The 24,724-nt window shown below is 32.4% G+C and overlaps 1 protein-coding gene and 1 pseudogene across 1 annotated transcript; both read left to right on the top strand.

The window, feature by feature from the left end:
* The first annotated feature begins 961 nt into the window (after window positions 1-961).
* On the top strand, window positions 962-9,224 carry LOC143253524 (cell adhesion molecule DSCAM-like). Its single transcript, XM_076507542.1, has 15 exons — window positions 962-1,311; window positions 2,003-2,287; window positions 2,636-2,755; window positions 3,046-3,216; window positions 3,573-3,717; window positions 3,818-3,966; window positions 4,258-4,386; window positions 4,677-4,847; window positions 5,667-5,737; window positions 5,894-6,139; window positions 6,238-6,361; window positions 6,494-6,679; window positions 6,857-7,000; window positions 7,327-7,475; window positions 7,851-9,224. The coding sequence occupies exons 1-15, from the start codon at window positions 1,230-1,232 to the stop codon at window positions 7,899-7,901; spliced, it is 2,223 nt and encodes a 740-aa protein (XP_076363657.1). The 5' UTR covers window positions 962-1,229; the 3' UTR covers window positions 7,902-9,224.
* Window positions 9,225-11,826: 2,602 nt separating this feature from the next.
* LOC143251706 (cell adhesion molecule DSCAM-like) lies at window positions 11,827-24,414 on the top strand (annotated as a pseudogene).
* The last annotated feature ends 310 nt before the right edge of the window (window positions 24,415-24,724 follow it).

Raw genomic sequence — 24,724 nt, 5'->3', positions numbered from 1 at the left:
TTGAATGTTACAAATCATTTTCCTTTTGGTTTAAAGGCGTCTATTTGCCGCTGTGTGGTGTTGTAGTAAAAAGAGAGATCGAGCGAATTCAAAATTCTCATGGAATCAAAGTGTTTCAAGAATCCCACATTCAAATGTGTCTAACTTTTGGTATATGTACAAGAATGTTCTAGTTGAGGCATCACATCTGTCTAAAGTTTATTTTGAATAATACTTTCTTTTCTACGTAATAATATATTTTCATTAAAAATGAAAAGTGTGTTTATTCTTGTAACCGGTAATTCTTGTAATTGGAAAAAACTGTTTATTCTTGGTAATTTTATCAGAAAAATAAAATTATAAACTTACGTTTTCATTAAAAATAAAAATCATTTTGAATAATAGTTTATTTTCTATGTAATAATATATTTTCATTAAAAGGGCCCGGCATGGCCAAACGTGTTAAGGCGTGCGACTCGTAATCTGAGGAGCGCGGGTTCGCATCCCTGTCGCACCAAACATGCTCACCATTTCAGCTGTGGGGGCGTTAAAATGTGACGGTCACTCCCACTATTCATTGCTAAAAGAGTAGCCCAAAAGTTGGCGGTGGGTGGTGATGACTACCTTCCCTCTAGTCTTACACTGCTAAATTAGGAATAGCTAGCACAGATACCCTCGAGTAGCTTTGTGCGAAATTCAAACACAAACAAACAATTTTCATTAAAAATAACACGAATGTTTCAATATTATCTTAAACTTAAAACTTATTCTCATTCCTGATTTATCTTAACCTTTAAACATTTTTATACAATTCAGCTGTATTTCTAATAATAACTATGTGTATGTTCATTGTTTCTTGTCTATGGCTACAGCAAAGTGCCAGGTAATACTTAAATAACTATTTATTTATATAAAACAAAATACAACTTAATTTTTCGAAATTAATGATGTAATATCTTCGTTCTACTAAAGTAATTCCGTAAGGTGGCGTTGTTTTATTGTGTTTAGTTGAAGACATGTTGTTACAGTATAAATTCTATAAACAATAATTTCTTGATGAGAGTAATGTAGGTAGTGACGATTTAGAAAGTCTGTCATATTTATTGTATCCATAAGAAGTTACTAACAAGAATTAAATGAGATAAGGAAGCAGAGAGAGAACGGTACAGCTTAGACTGAACTAAGATCTACGGTAATAGTGACGCTTAACACTGGTATCTTCCTGCAACAAAGACTGTGGCCTCACGGGAATGTGGGTGAGTGAGGAAATGGCGGGAAGTTGGAACGCACTAGTTGTGTTCTTTGTGTTTCTTACACCAGCATTGGCAGTTGGTAAGTAATCATATAATATTTGTTATTAACAGAAAAATGTAAAATAACTTAATGACTTGACTTTTCTTTACATTACAAACTAATGATGACTAATTATAAAGTGATGGACGTTATCTACGCAGTTCTACACGACGGAAAACTGTAATCAAAAGTTGTAAGATATGTAATGCACAGATAAAAATCGTGCATGTAACAATAAAGGACACATGTCGGATAAGTGTGTTTATTTTTGGTAATTTTATCAGAAAGATAAAACATGTTTTCTAGATCACTTTTAACATCTCATAAATATGTCAGAATTTCTACATCAATATGTTACCACAAGTTCTACGTCAGTTAAGAAGTGTAATTAATCTGTTAGCACAAGTTTGTACATCAGATATCACGTGTATCAATCTGTTACTATCATTTCCATTTCTGATATCACGTGGTATCAGTCTGTTACTATACGTTCTGTATTTGTTATCACGTGTTCAAAATATATTACCATGATTTCGGCATCATTTATCACTTGTTATCAATCTGTTAGCATTTCTACATCAGTTATTAATCTATTACCACAACTTTTATATCAGTTATCAGTATGTTACCATTTTTTACATCAGTTACCACGTGCTATGAATATGTTTCCAAACGTTTCAAACTACTTATTATGTCTGATAAGTTTGTTACCATACCCTTTCTTCCACAGAGCTACCAAGTTTACAACCATACGAATTTTCTAGTAACATTGAGCTGGGTTCGAGGATACAAATCGTGTGTAATCTCGAGAAAGGAGATTTACCAGTTACTTTCACCTGGAAGAAAGATGGAAAACCTCTATCAACCAACGAACGAGTTACTGTCTCAAGTTTAGACGCTTTTTCAAGCAACTTAAGAATCAAAAAAATCCAATCTGAAGATATAGCCAACTACACCTGTACAGCCACTAATTCAGCAGGATCTGATAATTTTACAGCAGCTCTGATCGTTAGAGGTAGGATTATCTATGTATCTTGTAATTAAACACGAACTGACATTTTACAGGTACTCTGATAGTTAGAGGTAATGTTATCTAATGTTAACATACTGTAATTAAAGAATATCTGACAGTATTACAGGTACTCTGATCATTGAAGTTAACGTTTTTTTTATGCAACTTAGGCTAACTCAGAGAGCAATTATCTCGTTATTTAACATAGTAATGTACACTACACAATTAACTAGTTATTTAGGGTACTACTGTATATGATAACTATGTGGTTATTTAGGTCATTACTGAACATTTTCATGAAATGAAAAACATTTGTGCAAATTATCATAAATTGGGATTCCTTCTGAACAGCGCCACCTTTCTGGAAACAACAACCAGAGAACTTGGTCCAAGCTGTCTTGGGAACACGAACGTTGATTGCTTGTTCTGTCGGAGGATATCCTGCTCCTAGAATCACCTGGAAAATAAAGGGTTAATTATTACAAAATTGTGTTCTTATATTTAAGTTTACATTGTACATTCCTTATATAATAAATAATTACTAAAATGTAAATACCTGTGATTAATAAATAACATAATATTAATATGTCTATTGTCCTGAAATGTAAAACGAATATTTTACCTTCCTTAGTGCGATGGTTCTATTAACCCATTCTTCCATCTTCTAATAATCGTTCCTGCTATAATTTTAAAATCATAGTTTAGAAAATGTTATCTAGGTGGCTTTAGAGAATAACTTACATTAATCCAAAATTCTTCAGGTCATTCAAGCTCCACGACTCCTGTCACCAGGAGCTACAAGATGAAAGTGTTGGACAACGGAACATTGTTGATTAACGACGTTAAGGAGACAGATTCAGGAACGTACCTCTGTTTGGCTGAAAATGGAGTGGGAGAAAAGCTGGAGAAAGCTGTCCGTCTGTCTGTCCATGGTAACGTTTCTTATTGTATAGTAGCTCTCCGAGTATTCAAAGATTATTAAGTCTGATGTTCAATTAACTTTTGAGTCTGTCGTTACTTGATATCAATAACGATTTTATTTAAATAATTAAAAATAAATTTAAACTTTGAAATATATGAAAAAAAATAACTCTAGATCTTTATATCGAATCGAACTTTTATATTATTAATGTTTTTAACAGAATATCGTTCATTACTAATAGAATAAAGAGTATCTCTTGTAGGGATGAGCACTTACGTGACTAAACTCTGTTTTTTAGTTTATTGTAAGTTATGAATGTTTTATTATGAAAGTTCTAATTGCATTGTTATGTTGGTATCTCGATAGTGCCTCCATCTATTGAGAACTATAGTGAAGTTGTAACTGTGCAGAGAGGATATACGAAGAGTGTAAGATGTATTGTAAGGGGAGAGCGACCTCTACTGGTCAGATGGTTAAAGAACAATCACGAATTAGAACCATGGTCGAACCGGTAAGATTATTCAGTTTTTATTGTTTGACGTAAATATCGATATAATTTAATAATATAATGAAAAAGCTTAATGAACTTAACGTTTTCTGTACCACCACAGCCACGAAACTTACAGTAAAGAAACTACAGTTGGGACTAACTCTACTCTCGTCATCAGAAATATTCAAACTCGAGATGCTGCTCTCTATACGTGTTCTGTAGAGAACTCGTACGGAAACGACAGCTGGAATATTAAGATGATTGTGAATGGTAAGCCTTGTTTTGTGTCAGTTAATGTAGTATAAAAATATAAAACATTCAAAAATGAATGTTTAATTTTTAAAACATAAACCTTATGTCGTTTTCTAGTATTCTAAAATATATATTACAAATAATACTTTAAATGTGTATGTCAGCCATTCATACAAGTATTGTAACTTGTATATAACCTTCACTGGTACGAATACAGACCTCCTTAATAGGTACCTAACCCGAACTGATATGTGTAAAATTTAACATAAAAAGTATTCATATGAAATAACAAAAAATCTTTACTATCAGAACCGCCTCAGAGTCCTTCGAATATTGTTGTTGGAGACGTTCGTAGCAGGGTCGCTAAAGTCAGTTGGAAGTCATCACCAACAATGTCAGCGGTTACACAGTTCATTGTTCGCTTCTGGGAATCATCAAGTACGTTTTTATTATATCTAAACACAGATTTAACAACAACTAAAATTACAATGATAAATACTGCAAAGTAATTTTTGTTTAAAAATAATTTGTAAAGATGTATGTTTTATTATAAACGATGTTTATATAACATTAAGAAAAGTACACCAATATCAAGATATATAATTTAAGCTGTCAAAGTATTTAAAATGTATTTAAAAATTAAATAAGAAAAGAAGTTAAGTAAGGACTTTAAACCATCACAAAATATTCATGATAAATTGTCCAATAATCTAAACTTTATTTTTTAGGATATTTCGGAGTGAAAAAACTAAAAGAACAAGTTTTATATTTTGGTGAAACGAGCCTGTTGCTTCGAAATCTTCATCCTGGTACAGAATACACTGTAGAGATTCAGGCAGAGAACAGTGTAGGACTGAGTGAACCTTCTGACCCTGTTACTTTTACTACACAGGAGGAAGGTGGGTGTCATATCTTCATCTTGTTACAAAATACACTGTAGAGACTGAGGCAGAGAACCGTGTAGGAGTCATCTAAATATGTTTTAATTTCTAAGGTTGGAATGTACCCAGGTGCTATTGCAGAGTTGAGTCTTTTGTTTAGTAGATGTATCTCGTCTGTGTTTAATTGTCGGTCGGATCTGCTGGACCATCAACTGGCATGCTGCATTGAACCAGAGATTTACGGACTTATACAACAAAACATAAACCAAATCAACACTAGAACTAAAACTAGAGGACAGGGACAAAAGATCCGCCACAACAAAAAACTAGAAAAACTAAGATGCAAACAACAGAAAAGACACCAACACGACAAACCGTTGACTAACCTCATAATTAACAAATCCGATCGACAATTAAACACAGACGAGATACATCTACTTAACAAAGGACTCAACTTCGCAAAAGCACTTACGTACATTCCAAGTATAGGAGTCAGTGAACCTTCTGACTTTCTTAGGTGTACAACACAGGAGGAAGGAAGATTTCTTATCTTCATCCTGGTACAGAATACACTGTAGAGATTGAGGCAGAGAACAGTATGAGACTTAGTGAACCTTCTGACCCTGTTATGGGTAAAATGAAAACTTCGAGTGTTTCTTCAGATAAATATGATTTTAAAGATATATAAATAGATTTTCTGTATCTTTCAAATTTATCAATATTATCTCTAAATGAATGAAAAGCAATAATTACTGAGTACACGAAATATGTTTAGTGGTTCCAAGTAAGGACTTATTTGTTTATTTAGGAATTGTGATGGTGTAAACTATTTTACAGAGCCACGAGCGTCACCTGTGGATGTTAATATTTTGGCTCTGGATTCAGGAACACTCTTAGTAAGTTGGAAGGTAAGTGTTGTGACTTTGAAGTAACATTGTTAGTAAGTTGGAAGGTAAGTGTGTTTTGTGAACATTGTTAGTAGTTGGAACTTAGAACTAACACTGTTAGCAAATTAGAAGGTAAGTGTTGTGACTTCGAACTGACATTATTAACAAATTGTTTAGAGTCCACCAAGAGACCAGTGGAACGGAGTTTTGAAAGGTTACTACGTCAGCTACAAGGTCAAGGACTCTTCAAGTAGATTCTCTTACGAGACTGTGACGACAGATGACGTCACAGACAAAGATGAAGAAGAAGTAACAATTCGAGGTTTGAACGTAGGAACAGAATACGTGGTGACTGTAAAAGCTTTTAATAGTGCAGGAACCGGACCTTCGTCAGAGGAAGTGACGTGTGCCACACTCAGGGAGGTTTGTATGATGTAGATAAGTTGTTTCTGTTTAAAACTTGTACATAAAATCAAAGAATTATTTTGTCTTTATATGAATTATTTGTTACAAACTGACAGCTGATAAACAAATATGGTTCTCGTTCAGATCCACCATCAGCTCCTAACGTAAGACTAATCGGTGTGGACACTGACTCATTGACCCTGGACTGGAGAAACCCACCCGAAGAAGGACCTGTTTTACGTAAGTCAGTTTTCAAACATCTGATAAGTTATGTATGTTTTTACCTTGTATAAACTTAATAACTGTTAGTCTAAGATCCACTCATCATGCTGTGTTAAATCTGGTTAATTTAGTCCAGTTTTACTGTTTTAGAGTACGTACTGGAGGTTAAAAAAGATGGGATGACGAAACACCAGCGCCACCTACCGGGATCTATCAGTAACTATAAAGTAACCCACCTACAAACAGGATCTCGATATGAACTTAGACTGGCAGCTTACAACAAGTTTGGAAGAGGAAGTGCGTCGACTCCTGTTGTAGCTTTTACTGAAGTACTTGGTAAGTTCAAAGGTTTAAACCAGCAGATATACGGGTATGGACACAAGATAGGTTTAAACTGTTTGGTGTCGGATAGTGAATAGTTTTATATAATGAAGTTTTGAATCATTTTAGTAAAATTTAATTAGCTTTATTTATCCGAGTAAATTGAAATCAACAACAGTTTCCTGCTTACAGGAGTAAAGTCAGTTCAAGAAACAGAAGATGGACCTTTCTATATCCGGTTATATTTCATAATTCCTGTTGCGGTTTCCCTTACTGTTATTGTTTGTGCTGTAGTAGTTGCTTGGGCTTGTCTGAAGAAGGAACACATAGTGGAAAGTAAGTAAATCAGTCGTTACGTTATCTTATGTTGTCGTAATGGTCGTTCTTCTACCACTTCATGTTAGGTACGTAATTCTAGCCAGATTGACAAGTTTATAAGACACTTGTCATCTCTTGGTAAACTACTGAAGTATGGTCAGTTGATGATGAACTATAATGTTTAACTATTGTGGCATTTTGGTTTAAATGGACACAAAATGTATATATTTCTTTTAATCCTGCACACTTTAATAAAAGCCGTATTTTTCTCGTGTGATTAATTGTGGAACGATTCTGATATTTTCAAACATCTTTTATGACATAATTGTTTCTTCTACGTACAGAAAATCAACCAATATACGTCGCTTACGGGTACAGATCATCCTATGAACCTCCTCCAACCATGCAAGGAACGTTGAAGTCACGTGACAATAGAGCCCTTGAAAATGGATATGACATTCCATGGGACGTTTCAGGATACAGAGGAAGTGGGGTAAGCTAACCAAGAAAGGTTTCTGTTATAAGTAGATTTTATATCGCATACCACATTGAGGAACAGTGTAATGTAACTCTCAGGGTTACTTTCGTTGAATTACTAGTTTTATTGTGCAGAGAGATTTGAAACAGTAATTAGGCCTGCCTCGTGTAACATATTATAAACGATTTTTACAACTCGTCTCTTTGCTAAATCTCTATACATTTTTCTCTGCGATGAATTATTAATTTTTGTACGAGCGAATTGAAATGCATATAGAAAGTTTCATATGAATAATACCAAATATTTAAACGGTTTGTAATAATGCTTTTAATAATTTATTTCTTTTATAGAATTGGAATATTCAGGTGTAATATCACATTTATCTTTCAGTCAAGTGACGGAAATTACACAAAACTGAAGCAGGTTAACCTTAACACGTAGAAGATACTCAGAAAACGTGAGTGACGTCACTTCCTTCCATATGGACCAATGACGTCACACTATATGAAAGTATTAAATTTAATTGTTAACACTGCATTTCTTACTCATGTTTATCGGTGTTGTTGTGTTTGATGTGTTCACGTAAGTACGTGTTTACTCAATGTTTATTAACGAGTTGATAGTAACAGAAGATATGTAACTTAGTAGTAGTAGTAGGTGTGGGTGTCACATCCAGATATTTGACATTTATTGGTTCATTTTGTTGAAATCATGATTAATAAGATATGTTGATTTAGTAAATTACGAGCTGTAATTATCTGTATTCTGTAAATTACAAGTTATAATATCTGTATCCAGTGAACTACAACTTCTACTATCTGTATTCTATAATGTCCATATTTGAATGATTTGAATAATATGATAATGGAAATGTTTAAACCATTTGTTAAAACAATAATGAGCATGTTTGAATGACTTATTAAAACAATAGCGTCCACACTTGAATGTTTTGTTAAAAGAGTAATGTCCGTGTTTTAATTATTCATAAAAACAATAATAGCCATCTTTGAATGATTTGTTAAAACAATAATTGCTGGGTTTAAATGATAATTTTAATCACTTGTGTTAAATTATCCTGCAGTTGTCACAAATGACCCCTCGATATATTCTCACAATTAGTTATATAATATTTCGTGTAAAAATAAACACATTAAATTTGACATTAAATTTGTCACTGACCTTCATTTTTCTAAAATAAAAATATCCATAACATCGTTCAGTTTAAACGTATTTAAATTATAAAATGCAATGTTTATTTATTCTAGTGAATATACTACACAGGAATAAAGCAACGTCATGTTGTATTTTTAATGTTGTGTGTTCATAAATATTATTGTACTGTCACATATTTTTATCTTACAAAAAAACTGACAGTAAGCTTTTTAATTTCGTATCTACATTCTTGTTTTTTATTATCTAATACGTATACACAAATTGTTTGTGAACGCAGATAAAACCTAAAATCGGTATAAACAAAAGAAATGTTTAAAATAACTTAGGTTTCTAATAGTCTGTGAAGTATAAATTTTTCTGGTAAACTAGACAAAATATAACAAGATACGAAACGAGAATTTAAATATAAGTTTGTTGAGTGTCGTAACTCATATCTGTTTATTATAGGATAGTGAATGTTTAACATCCTTCTTTCCTTTGATTGTTTACACTGATTAACAAAGAGAAAAAATAAGTTAAAAATTCCATCAAAGTTGTATTTTAGTATATTTCTCAAGACAATAAAATAGTTTTTTTTTATATATGAATATCTTAAGAATATCTGTATGGCGTTGTAGTCACGATTGAGTTTGCGGTTATTCAAAATTGTATTTAGCCCTTAAATAAAATACCATCAATACAAAACTGAATAACTGCTGTATCATACAATGTTCTTCGTAGTATATCGCCAAGTTTTATTCACAAATATACAAATCATAACAGAGACACTCTTGCATAATTCTTTAACTTTGAGAAAAAATGGTGGAAAAAGACAAAAACGATCCATTATGTGAACTTGGTCGCTACTACATAAATGATGGAATTAGGCCTAAATATCTCTCTGCTGTTAATATATATTTTAGAAATGAACACCTGATAAAGCTATCACAAGGTTATAAAACTCACACGAGTTTGAACAACTGTGATAACAAATACAAAAGGGTTTTTACATGTAAAATGTTTGTATCTTACTGAAGAAGTAGTGTAATAAGATATAGATGTGAAAGATAAAAACATTTTACATACAAAAGGGTTTTTAATATGTAATATGTTTTTATCTCAGTGAAGAAGCAGTGAAATATTTTGTTTGTATATATCGAACCATTCTTTTGAGTGAAAGACGTTTCAAACCTAACATTAGATATGTTTATCTGGAAACTTATATAGACACTTGTCCTGGAAGGGTCGGAATGAGTATGGTTTACTCTAACCTTCATGAAATATGATAATGAATATTCAACAGTACAGACAGGAGGAAGGGGTCAAAGTGAACGTGACCCTCCCTGGAATATCATACCAACTCTCAAGAATAGAAATAAAAGAAATGTATATTAACAACAATTTGGAAAGAAAGAAATTATGCAAGAAGAGTAAGGTACAAGAAGCACGGAAACAGAGCAGATAACATTATTAAAATATACAAAACATACATACGGCCTGTCATAGAACACGTATGTCCAGGATGGTTAAGCATAACACCTAAACAGCTAAATAAATTATACACAATACAAAACTCATTATTTATCGCAGCGCGTGTAGCACATCATCCAAATTCATGAAAAGTACATTACATAGAAATTCCCAAAATTAATTTATGAAAAGTTATAAAAAACGGCCTGCTGTGTTTACATTACAACTACCACATTCGTGATGTAAATAGAACCAAGCACCTGTCGCCATTTAATATTTATTTTAGAAAAAAAAAAAGAGTTAATCAGGCACTTTAATGTTAGACTGAACAAATCAAATTAGGTTTAGACTAAATTGTAACATTTAAAATGTTATTCAAATGAGATTAGAACCAGTGAAAAGTATGTGTAGCATACTAAACTGTTAATTAAGTATAGGGCTGTGTAATATCGAACATAAGTAACGGTGTTCATTACAAATGAATATAACTGACGACCCATACATGAACATTGCTCTGAAATCAGTCAATGTAAGTTTGGTTTTCTCTGGTCCTCAAAGAGAAAAAAAAAAAGGTGGCCTGATCCTCCCAGATCTATGAAACTTAAACTCCGACAAAGATCACAAACAAATGTATTAAAAGGAAATTAGCACGTGTCCGGTAATAAGATGTAGTGAAAAGTGACGGTTTTTTAAATTATGCACAAGGAGCTATCTGTGCTCTGCCCTCCACGAGTTTCGAAACAAACCCGGTTTTTAGCTTTGTAGATCCGCAGACATACCGCTGAGCCATTGGGGGGCAAGTGATGGTTACCAAAAAAATTGTTATGTATATGTGTAACATGGTAAATAGCACGAAACTCTATGAAAAGAAATTTATGGAAAAATCTTGGAGACGATAATAGAAACTGTGAAATTAATTTTACCACTTGTGCACAAATTGCCACATTTTATTAAAATAACAAGAGGCAAGATGTCTCTATTGACCTGACCCTAGTACGTCATCCACTATGACTTGAATACCAGTTGAAGGAAATAATGAGAAACAAAGTGATTTTATTTCTAAGTGTTCTGGTCAGAGTGTCAGTGTGTAACTTTTAGTACAATGTAGTTCGGTTTATTGTAACCGTAAAAAAGTTCCTAACCAAAACTAAACAAGTTACACAAGTGAAGTAAGAATGGTACAGTTAAATTGATCACTTGGGAAACATTTATATATTAATAATTGTTCCTTGTCTATGTTGATTGATAAAAATATTTAATATTTATCTTAAAATATTTACATTTTATCTTTATCCTAATATTGTTAATTTTTATACGTTGGCGATATTTGAACGTTTCTTGTTTACAGCCACTACGATGTGTTTGGTACTGTTTAAATAATATTTTACATATATATATGTAAGTTAAAATCAACACAGAATGATATCTATACATTGATTATGTTATAGTCTAGATTTCCTTACTTGAAAACATTAGGTGGCGTTGTTTTCTTGTGTTTTCGGGAAGATATTTTGTCGCAGTGTAAATCCTATAAAGAATAACTTCTTCTTGAAGTAATGTACGTAGTGTTGGTTTAGAAATTCTGTAAAGTTTATTGTATACACAAGAAGTTCCTAACAAGAATTAAACAAGTTAAGGAAGCAGAGAAAGAACGATAAAGTTTAGACTGAAGGCAAGATCTACAGTAGCAGTGGTGCTCAACACTGGTATCTTCCTGCAACAAAGACTGTGGCCTCAGGGGAAAATGAGTGAGTGTGGAAGTGGCGGGAAGTTCGAACTCTAGCTGTGTTAATTCTGTTTGTTACAGTTTTACAGCTGCTCGAATCGTAAGATGTAACGTTATTCAATGTAACATACTGCAAAAATTAATTTTTATTATTGATTTACCTTCACAATACCATATCTAATTTCAGAAAGACCTTGAACCTTTTTACTAATGACATATCTTCATTAATTTAATATTAGCTATCACAGATATTAATGCACTTTAATTTCGCTAGCAAAATATCCAATTAGATATTGTTCTAATTAACATAAAATTTGAAAGGTAGGTTGTTATTTTCTTTGTAATAGAAAAAAACGTATGGTTCAGCGAAGTTCACAACACTGAGAATTCTTCATTAAAAGTAAATGGATGACACTTTGTTTCAGGTTGTTTTCAACTCTGTTGATATTCCACACAATAAAGAGATATCATAACATGTTATATGTTGTCTTATTATAACTTCAAGTATTGTTACTTAGTAAAGTAAATGTTATGATGTCTGTTAAACTAAACTGTAACTTCGAGTATTGTTACTTAGTAAAGTGAATGTTATGATGTCTGTATCCGGTAAACTACTTTTTATGATATATTTTGTAATAATCTACAAGTTTTAAAATGATAAATTTCTGTAAATATGTTATACGTTTGTTATGCAGTGAAAGAACGGTCATTTTATGGACTTTCATCTCTATAATTCTGGGTTCGATATGTCATGTTAGAAAAGTAGATAGCCCAGTGTGATTTTGCTCTGAAATGAACAATCCAACTTTAAAATATATTTGGAATATCACATTGTTTTAGAATAAAGCTATTAAGTTTCAGCTTGTTTAATACACAATAGAATTGTGAGAATTGTAAAGAAAGAACTAGGTTCTAAAACAGTTGAGCAGATGTTCTTGTTGTAAGGATTTGAATTTGAGGTGCTTAGAAACTTATTTCGGTGACAGCTGTATTAACAATCTAAAACAAGTAGGTGAAAAAACTTAAAAACTGTTGATAAATTGAATTATTTTTATATTCGCATATCACTTACAATACACTTCATAATTCCTCTAACTAAATGATGCAATGTTTTATTTATTTTAAAGTATTTTTGTAAGGTGTCGTTGTTTTTGGTGTTTAGTAGAAGACATTTTGTCGCAGTGTAAGTCCTATAAAAAATAACTTTTTGACGAAAATAATGTACGTAGTGCTGGTTTAGAAATTCTGTAAGATTTATTGTAACCATAAGAAGTTTCTAACAACAATTAAACAAATTAAGGGAGCAGACAAAGAACGGTAGAGGTTAGACTGAAAGTAAGATCTACGGTACAAGTGACGCTTAACACTGGTATCTTCCTACAACAAAGACTGTGGCCTCACGGGAAGGTAGGTGAGTGTGGAAATGATAGGAAGCTGGAACATGCTAGCTGTGCTCATTCCGTTTTACAACAGCGTTGGCAGTTGGTTAGTTAGTAAATATTTATATCATATTTTCATAAAATGTTAAATTTTGTAATATTTGCCATTTAACAGTGTTGTTAGTTCACAATGATAGGAAGTATCATCTAGTTCACACCGCATAAGTTAAATATTATATAAATTAAATAAATAAATTAAATATCAAATGCAAAAAGTATTTTAACCTATTAAGTGCAGTTTCGTTTCGTATATGGTCGAAGAGTGTCATACATAGAAACTATGATTTCTTCTATGAGATGCCCACAGTGGCAAGTCTGAAGGTAAATAACTTTAACAATCCTGTTAACCCATTTCGTACATTTTTACTAAATAACAAACGAAATCATGCTGGAAACGAGTCATGATTTTTGGTGTCTATGTGTAAACTGAAACTAACGATTCTGGAAAGTTTAGGAGCTTTAAATGTAGATATCTAACAGTTTATTATAAATTCAATATAACTTGAAAACCACCACATAAGCACCGATTTTACGACTTGATGAGTTTCCTAGTAACATTGGGTTGGGTTCGAGAGTTCAAATCGTTTGTGATCTCAACAAAGAACATTTACCAGTTACTTTCACGTGGGAATGAGATGAAAACCTCTATCAACCAACGAACGAGTCACTGTCTTAAGTTTAAACGCTTTTTCAAGCAATTTAAGAATAAAAAAATCTAATCTGAAGATGTAGCCAACTACATCTGCACAGCCACTAATTCAGCAGGATCTGATAATTTTACAGCAGCTCTGATCGTTAGAGGTAGGATTATCTAAGTATCTTGTAATTAAACACGATCTGACAGTTTACAGGTACTCTGATAGTTAGAGGTAATGTTATCTAATGTTAACATACTTTAATTAAACAATATCTGACAGTATTACACGTACTCTGATCGTTTAAGGTAACGTTATTTTATGCAACTTAGGCTAACTCAGAGAGCAATTATCTCGTTATTTAACATAGCAATGTACACAACACAATTAACTAGTTATTTAGGGTACTACTGTATATGATAACTATGTGGTTATTTAGGTCATTACTGAACATTTTCATGAAATGAAAAACATTTGTGCAAATTATCATAAATTCGAATTCCTTCTGAACAGCGCCATCTTTCTGGAAACAACAACCAGAGAACTTGATCCAAGCAGTCTTGGGAACACAAACGTTGATTGCTTGTTCTGTCGGAAGATATCCTGCTCCTAGAATCACCTGGAAAATAAAGGGTTAATTATTACAAAATTGTGTTCTTATATTTAAGTTTACATTGTACATTCCTTACAGAATAAATAATTACTAAAATGTAAATACCTGTAAATAATGAACAACATAATACTAATGTGTCTATTGTACTGAAATGTAAAATGAATATTTTACCTTCCTTAGTGCGATGGTTCTATTAACCCATTCTTCCATCTTCTAATAATCGTTCCTGCTATATTTTTAAAATCATAGTTCAGAAAATGTTATCTAGGTGGCTTTAGAGAATAACTTACAATAATTCAAAATTCTTCAGGTCATTTAAGCTCCTTGACTTCTGTCTCCAGGAGCTACAAGAAGAAAGTGTTGGACAACGGAACATTGTTGATTAATGACATTAAGGAGATAGATTCAGGAACGTACCTGTGTCTGGCTGAAAATGGAGTGGGAGAAAAGCTGTCCGTCTGTCTGTCCATTGTTACACTTCTTATTGTATAGTAACTCTCCGAATATTCCAAGATTATTGACTCTGATGGAAATACCATATTAAAGTAACTTTTAAGTCTGTCGTTACTTGACACTAATAACAATTTTATTTAAATTATTAGAAATAAATTTGAAGTTTGAAATATATGAAACAAAAATAACTCTAGATCTTTATATCGAATTGAACTTTTATATTATTAATGTGTTTTTAACAGAATATCATTCATTACTAATAGAATAAAGATTATCTCTTGTAGGGATGAGCATTTATGTGACTAAACTCTGTTTTTTTTAGTTTATTGAAAGTTATGAATGTTCTATTATGAAAGTTTTAATTGCATCAGGTGTTATGTTGGTTTCCAAATAGTGCCTCCATCTATTGAGGGCTATAGTGAAGTTGTAACTGTGCAGAGAGGATATACGAAGAGTATTGTATTGTATGAGGAGAGAGATCTCTACTGGTCAAATGGCTGAAGAACAGTCAGGTGCTAGAACCTTGGTCGAACATAGAAACTATGATTTCTTCTATAAGATGCCCTCAGTGGCAAGTCTGAAGGTAAATAACTAACAATCTTGTTTTATACTGTAATATAACCCATTTCGTACCTTTTTGCTGAATAATAAAATCATGCTGGAAAAGAATGAAGTCTTTTGGTGTCACGTTTATATGTAAACTTTGAATCTAACGACTTTTGAAAAGCTTAGAGCGTTTAAATTTAGATATTTAAGATTATATCACTTTACAATAAATTCAATATAAGTTACCACGAGCTCACCCTCTCTTTTACAGAATTGCCGATTTTACAACCTGACGAGTTTCCTAGTGACACTGAGCTGGGTTCGAGAGTACAAATTGTGTGTTATCTCAAGAAAGTAGATTTACCAGTTACTTTTGCATGGAACAAAGATGGAAAACCTCTATCAACGGACGAACGAATTACTGTCTCGAGCTTGGATGCTTTCACAAGTAATTTAAGAATCCAGAGAGTTATTCCTGATGACGTAGCCAACTATACTTGTACAGCCACAAATTCAGCAGGATCTAATAGTTTTGCAGCTGCTCTGGTTGTTAGAGGTAATGATAACTGTTGTAACTTGATGTAATTAAAGAATATCTGACAGTTGTACAGCTGCTCTGTTCATTAGAGGTTATCTAATATAACATAATTTAATTGAACAATATCTGACAGTAATATTTCCTGGAGTAATTGTTTCTAATTGTACTGTTTCTTTGTAAATTGTTTTTCTCTCATTCCTAAGTGACAAAGAGAATATCATGTATCATGAGAGCGGTTCATAATAGAGATCACAAGGTATTTCACAATCTATGATAAGTTCAAGTGAATAGGAAATTAAACTTTAAAGATTCACTTCAAATAACACTTAAAAACCTTTGATGTTGATTTCTAATCTGTACATATAAAAATAAACAAAAACTAAGCATATTTGATTCACAACAGAAGTAAATTCCAAGCAACCCCGTATATAATTATTCTAATTCATTTGCCAGCCTACAATGAAAAGTTTTTGTTATATTATTTCAAACCTTTTACACAATACTAAATAAGGTAATATAAATATCATATGGATATATAAAACTTTACGTGTTTTCTTCTATATTTTATGTAACCTAAAAATATCAAAATTGTAATATAAACGATGTAATCATTACCCTTTGAAATTTGCTTTCTTACAGATATGTGATGTCGCTATAAAAGCTTAAGTACAGTGTAAAAGAGAAATTGCCAATAATTAATATGTGAAAATCAGGTGACTGGAAGATACAGATACTCAGTGCATCGCACACTGTACAATCGGAGTCTTTATAGAGCTAACCCCTATATTATGTCATAAGTAGAGGAGTAAAAAAGACTTATTACACATAATATTACATTTTATAACTATATTGTAAAATACTTTTAAAACACGAAGGTTTATTTAAAGCGATTTTTTTATAAACGCGTTTTGTTTGCAGATTTTCTAATACTATTTTCCGTCCTCTTTTTCCGTCTTAGTGTTGGCATGTTTACTTATTTATATTCATTACATTGAGATAATTTAGGTACGTAACAAGTATAAATGTTCGCTGCATGTTCCAGTTTTAGCTTAACGTTTTACATATTGAATTAATGCGATCAAGTACACTATAGCTACAGTACATCATCATAAACCATACCAGCACCATTAGGTACTAGCTACGTTTATTATCATTATAACGTATAAAGTTATCTATCATACCAAATTATCCTTTACACTTAATTGAGCATAAAACAATCCATCGACCATATAAATCAATAACTGGGAATTCAAAACTCCCAAAATGGCGATCATTAAAAAGAAAGAAACAAGGCAAGAGAAACTGTAGACATTACCGTATTAAACTATAAACACCCTATATTGGCTCAATACAGTTACCAAGAATTACATTTGATCGAATCCAAATAAGGATTTCTAGCATAAGTATTTTTTTTTTTTTTCATTTGTAACGAACCCCATTTGAAGGTTTTAGGATTCCCAATTTATTACTTCTCTTGTGTGGTTAAGTATTCAATATCTACACACAAATTACAACAATCTTCTGGTTACTTAAATAATTTATGTTTAGTTGAATGTCATTAAAATGTTGTTCCACTCATCATAACTTCAGTTTCCTCTTGAACAGCGCCACCATTCTGGAAACAACAACCAGAGAAAACTGTCCACGCTATCATGGCTACACGAACATTGATTGGTTGTTCTGTCGGAGGATATTCGGTACCTAGAGTCACCTGGAAAATAAAAAGTTAGTTATTACAAAATTCTGTTCTATATTTAACTTTACATTTTACATTTCTGTTAGAATAAATAATTAGTAGACTGTAATTAGCGGTAATTAATAAACAACATAATACTAATGTGTCAATCGCCCTGAAATTTAAAACAAATATTTTAACATCCTTAGAGCGAGTGTTAGGAACAGTTTACAAAATGTTATCTAGGTGGCTTTACAGAATAATTTATAAAAACTACCAATATTCTTCAGGTCCTTCAGGCTCCTTGACTCCTGTCTCCAGGAGCTACAAGATAAAAGTGTTGGACAATCGAACACTGCTGATTAACGACGTTAAGGAGACAGATTCAGGAACATACCTGTGTCAGGCTGAAAGAGGAGTGGGAGAAAAGTTGGAGAAAGCTGTCCGTCTGTCTGTCCACGGTAACACTTATTGTTCAGTAGATCTCTGAGTATTCAAATATAATTTAGTGTTATGCAAGTACCTTATTAAAATAACTGTTAAGTCTGTTGTTATTTGATACCAGTAATAACTTTATTTAAACTATTAAAAATAATCTTAAAGTTTGATTATATCTGAATCAAAAATAACTCTAGATCTTTATATCGTATCGAACATTTATATTACTAAACTTTGCTTTTAGTTTATATAAAATTATTAATGTTTTATACAAAAGTCGTAATTGCATCAGGTGTTACGTTGGTTTCACGATAGTGCCTTCATATATTGAGAACTATATTGAAGTTATAACTGTGCAGCGAGGATACACAAAGAGTATTCGATGTATTGTAAGGGGAGATCGACCTCTACTGGTCAAATGGCCAAAGAATAATCACGAATTAGAACCTTGGTCGAACCGGTAAGATTATTCAATTTTTATTGTTTGACGTAAATATTAAATTAATTTACTGATATGATATGAAAGATTATTGAAATTAATGTTTTCTGTATCACCACAGTCACGAAACTTACAGTAAAGAAACATCAGTTGGGACTAACTCTACTCTCGTCATCAGAAATGTTCAAACTCAAAATGCTGCCCTCTATACGTGTTTTGTAGAGAACTCGTACGGAAATGACAGCTGGAATATTAAGGTGATTGTGAATGGTAAGCCTTATTTTATATAGTGTTTGTATATTAGTCATTGTAGTATAAAATTGTAAAACATTCTAAAATTCATAAGCCAGAAATCCTAATTTATTAAAGTAACATTTACACAAATCTGGTATCTTTGTTAAATTGTATCATATCTTTGTGTTAACTGTTAGTACTAAAATAATAACAATTCAAAGAAAATAACCGAATAAACGTTCATTATTTAATAATAATGGTTCTAAAAAATAGAACCACCTCAGAGTCCTTCGAATATCGTTGTCGGAGACGTTCGTAGCAGGGTTGCTAAGGTCAGTTGGAAGTCATCACCAACACTGTCAGTGGTCACTCAGTTTATTGTTCGGTTCTGGGAATCATCAAGTAATTTCTGTTATACTTAAACACATATTTAATAACAAGAAAAATTACAATAATAAATAATGTGAAGTAATCGTTTGTTAAGAAACAAACTGTTAAGTTGAAAGTTTCATTGTAAACAATGTTCATGTAAAATTGTACATAAATACTGGACTAATATTAATCAGAATACTAATTATAGTGAAATAATACATTTGTAAGACGTGATACGTTATGTTTTTTGTTTTGTGCACAACAGAACAAGTTTCTAGAAACATAATTATTATAAATACAAGCTATAAAAATAATAATTTTATACGATTATGGCCTATGATTCAAAGTTTATGTTCTTACGATATTTCGCAGTGAAGAAACTAAAAGAACAAGTTTTATATTTTGGTGAAACAAGCCTGTTGCTTCGAGATCTTCGTCCTGGTACAGAATACATAGTAGAGATTCAGGCAGAGAACAGTATAGGACTCAGTGAACCTTCTAACCCTGTTACATTTACTACACAGGAGGAAGGTGGGTATCTTATCTTCATCCTGGTACAGAATACACTGTAGAGATTCAGGCAGAGAACAGTATAGGACTCAGCAAACCTTCTACATCTGTTACATTTACTACACAGGAGGAAGGTGGGTGTCATATCTTCATCTTGTTACAGAATACACTGTAGAGATTGAGGCAGAGAACCGTGTAGGAGTCATCTAAATATGTTTTAATTTCTAAGGTTGGAATGTACCCAGGTGCTATTGCAGAGTTGAGTCTTTTGTTTAGTAGATGTATCTCGTCTGTGTTTAATTGTTGGTCGGATCTGCTGGACCATCAACTGGCATGCTGCATTGAACCAGAGATTTACGGACTTATACAACAAAACATAAACCAAATCAACACTAGAACTAGAACTAGAGGACAGGGACAAAAAGATCCGCCGCAACAAAAAACTAGAAAAACTAAGATGCAAACAACAGAAAAGACACCAACACGACAAACCGTTGACTAATCTCATAATTAACAAATCCGATCGACAATTAAACACAGACGAGATACTTCTACTTAACAAAGGACTCAACTTCGCAAAAGCACTTACGTACATTCCAAGTATAGGAGTCAGTGAACCTTCTGACTTTATTAGGTGTACAACACAGGAGGAAGGAAGATTTCTTATCTTCATCCTGGTACAGAATACACTGTAGAGATTGAGGCAGAGAACAGTGTGGGACTTAGTGAACCTTCTGACCCTGTTATGGGTAAAATGAAAACTTCGAGTGTTTCTTCAGATAAATATGATTTTTAAAGAAATATAAATACATTTTCTGTATCTTTCAAATTTATCAATATTATCTCTAAATGAATGAAAAGCAATAATTACTGAGTATTATGTTTCCAAGTAAGGACTTATTTGTTTATTTAGGAATTATGATGGAGTAAACTATTTTACAGAACCACGAGAGTCACCTGTGGATGTTAATATTTTGACTCAGGAACCCTGTTAGTAAGTTGGAAGGTGAGTGTTGTGACTTTGAAGTAACATTGTTAGCAAATTAGAAGTGTTGTGACTTCGAACTGACATTATTAACAAATTGTTTAGAGTCCACCAAGAGACCAGTGGAACGGAGTTTTGAAAGGTTACTACGTCAGCTACAAGGTCAAGGACTCTTCGAGTAGATTCTCTTACGAGACTGTGACGACAGATGACGTAACAGACAAAGATGAAGAAGAAGTAACAATTCGAGGTTTGAACGTAGGAACAGAATACGTAGTGACTGTGAAAGCTTTTAATAGTGCAGGAACCGGACCTTCCTCAGAGGAAGTGACGTTTGCAACACTCTGGGGAGGTTTGTATGATGTAGATAAGTTGTTTCTGTTTAAAACTTGTACATAAAAATCAAAGAATTATTTTGTCTTTATATGAATTATTTGTTAGAAACTGACAGCTGATAAACAAATATGGTTCTTGTTCAGATCCACCATCAGCTCCTAACGTAAGACTAATCGGTGTGGACACTGACTCATTGACCCTAGACTGGAGAAACCCACCCGAAGAAGGACCTGTTTTACGTAAGTCAGTTTTCAAACATCTGATAAGTTATGAAAATCATTATATTTTACAAATTTAATGACCGTTAATCTAATATCCACTCAACATGGTTTGTTAAATCTGGTTAAGTTAGTCCAGTTTTACTGTTTAGAATACGTATTGGAGTTCAAAAGAAATGGGATGAAGAAACACCAGCGCAACCTACCGGGATCTATCAGTAGCTACTAAGTAACCCACCTACAGGCAGGATCTCGGTATGAACTTAGACTGGCAGCTTACAACAAGTTTGGAAGAGGAAGTGTGTCGTCTCCTGTTGTAGCTTTTACTGAAGCACTTGGTAAGTTCAAAGATTTAAACCAACAGAGATACGGGTATAAACATAAGACAGGCTTAAAGTGTTAGGTGTTGGTTAGTGAATGTGGATCGTGTTATGTAAATATATTTTTTTTAATTATTCCAGTAAACGTTAGTTATATTTGTTTGTCTTGGTAAATTGAAATCAGCAGCTGTTTCCTGCTTACAGGAGTTAAGTTAGCTGAGGAAACAGAAGACGGGCCTTTCTATATCCGGTTATATTTCATAATTCCTGTTTCCATTTCCATTACTGTTATTGTTTGTGCTGTGGTTGTTGCTTGGGCTTGTCTGAAGAAGGAGCACATAGTGAAAAGTAAGTATATCACTTGTTACGTTATCTTATGCTGTTGTTATGGTAGTTTTTCTAACCCTTTATGTTAGGTATGTAATTCTAGACAGTTTGTCAAGTTTATAAGACACTTGTCATCTCATGGTAAACTACTGAAATATGGTAAGTTGATGACGAACTATAGTGTTTAACAACTATGGCATTTTTGTTCAAATGGACACAAAATTTATATATTTTTTTTAATTCTGTAAACTTTAATAAATATAGAAACTATATTTTTCTCCTGTTATTAATTGTGGAATGTTTCTAATATTTTCAAAATTGTGTGTTGCACAATTATTTCAGAAAATCAACCAATATACGTATCTTACGGGTACAGATCATCCTACGAACCTCCTCCAACCATGCAAGGAACATTGAAGTCACGTGACAGTAAGGCCCTTGAAAATGGATATGACATTCCATGGGACTTTTCAGGCTACAGAAGAAGTGAGGTAAGGTAACCAAGAAAGGTTTTATATCACATATCACTTTGAGGAACAGTGTAATGTAACTCTTAGGGTTACTTTAGTTGAATTATTAGTTTTATTGTTCAGAGAGATTTGAAACGGTGATTAGGCTTAGTTTGTGTAACATATTATTATAAACGATTTTTAGGACTGTTCTCTTTGTTATACGTCTCTTCACATTTTTCTCTGCGATGAATTATTAATTTTTGTTCGGGACTTGTAACTAAGCTGTATCTAAATATAGTATTTCCTAGATACAACTTTGTCAGATAAACCACTGCCTCTGTTTTCAGTAGTATTATCTTGGGTAATAGCTCGAGGTTATGATGTTATTTTACATCATTAACACGTGGGTATACTCGTTAGTTTCCAAATCATCTCCCGTAAATCACTTAAATAATCGTATAAAATGAATACGTAGTATAATAACATGTTCCATGGTTTTTCAAAGCCTTTTTTCCCACAAATCTTTATTTCTGACTTCGATATGGCAACATTGATCTTAAGTCAGCATGTCATTATATGATGATAAAACGTAAGTACTTGAACGATTTTTTTTATAGAGGCGCTATTTTGTGTCCGTTAAAATACTTTTGAAGTGCCGAAGATATTGTTATATCTTTTTAAACAAATTAATAATTAGTTGTCACCTTTATAATGGATAAAGTGGCTGAATATCAGTAATAAATCTGATACGAGTAAAAATCTTTCTAGGCCTAGGCCTAATACGAGTTCATCGGCGTTATCGTCGTGTGCAAGAACTTCAATGCAGAATGATGCAAGAAGTAGCGAAAAAAAATGAAAGTATGGTGAAAGTTTTATTCAGTATGGTTTTACATGGACAGGTAATGAAGACAGACCTAGTGGGTTGTGTGTTTAATGTGGAATTGTGTTGAGTAACAGTAGTTTGCATCCAGCCAAGTTTAAATGGCATCAAGAAACCAAACATTTCCAATTAAAAATCCAACTTCCGAGTATTTCAGAAGAAAGTGTTTGCAATTAAATACAAGTAAAGCTACATTTCGTTCATTTGTCCATCAGAACAATAAAGTTACTCTTATTACTTCATATCGTGTAAGTTACTGTATTGCAAAAAAAGGTGAAGCTCACGCAATTGCAGAAGATTTGATAAAACCATGCGCAAAATATTTTCTAGACTGCACGAGTGATAAGAAATGTAATAAAAACATTAACATTTATATTCTAAAAGCTTGAAGTAAGCTTTATCTGGTGTTAGTGACCGATTGTTTCTATTTTTAGTGTATTTTTTTATATTAAGCCCCTGGAATGTTTTTTTTTCTGATGTGAAGCTCAGCAGGTATAAAAAGTGTGGGAACCTCTAATATATTCGTCTTTTTTAAGCGACATCTTTTGAGTGCTTCAAAACTTCTAAGTTTTGTCATTTACATGATGTACTGAACAGCATTAAATATGACAGAACTAACTTAAGAATATTTATTAATGATCTATATTTTCATTAACTTACTACTTGCTGTCACTGATGAGTAAGTCCTTTAAATTAGCTAGTGAAATATCTAATTGAATATTGCTTTAATTAATATAAATTTTGAAGTATAGATTGTTATTTTATTTACATTGAAAACATGTATAGTGAAAAGAAGATCACAATTTCTTGAGAATTATTCATTAAAACTAAATTTACTAAAGGCTAAATCGGGTATTTCTGAACTGTGCTAATATTCCACAGAGTAAAGAGATATCATGACATGTTATATGTTGTTTCATTGTTCTACATCCGCTGATGGTTACTTTAAATTCATATAGAAAGTTCCATATGGTTGGTACCAAATATTTGAAGGGTTTGTAACAATGTTTTTAATTATGTATTTCTTTTATTGAATTTAAATGTTTAGTTGTAATATTTCTTTTTTCTTTTAGTCAAGTGACTGAAACTACACTAAACTGAAGCAGGTTAACTCTAACACGTAGAAGATACTCAGTAAACTTTAGTGACGTCACTTCCTTCAATCGGACCAATGACGTCACATTGTATGAAAGTATTAAATTTCAGTATTAACATTGCGTTTATTACTCATGTTTATTGGCGTTTTCATGTTTGTTGTGTTGATGTAAGTACGTGTTTACTCAATGTTTATCAGCGAGTTATTAGTAACATGTCACTCGTAACTTGTTATCATTACTTGTACGCGTGGATGGCACAATGTTGATATTTGACATTTATTTGGTTCATTTTGTTGAACTGATGATGGATAAGATATGTTGATTCATTAAACTAAAGGCTGTTATTATCTGTATTCCGTAAATTACAAGCTGGCCCGACATGGCCAGGTGGGTTTAAGGCGTTCGATTT

This window comes from Tachypleus tridentatus, chromosome 6, assembly GCF_004210375.1.
Source record: "Tachypleus tridentatus isolate NWPU-2018 chromosome 6, ASM421037v1, whole genome shotgun sequence".
NCBI lineage: Eukaryota > Metazoa > Arthropoda > Merostomata > Xiphosura > Limulidae > Tachypleus > Tachypleus tridentatus.
This window is presented reverse-complemented; position numbering and strand designations above follow the sequence as displayed.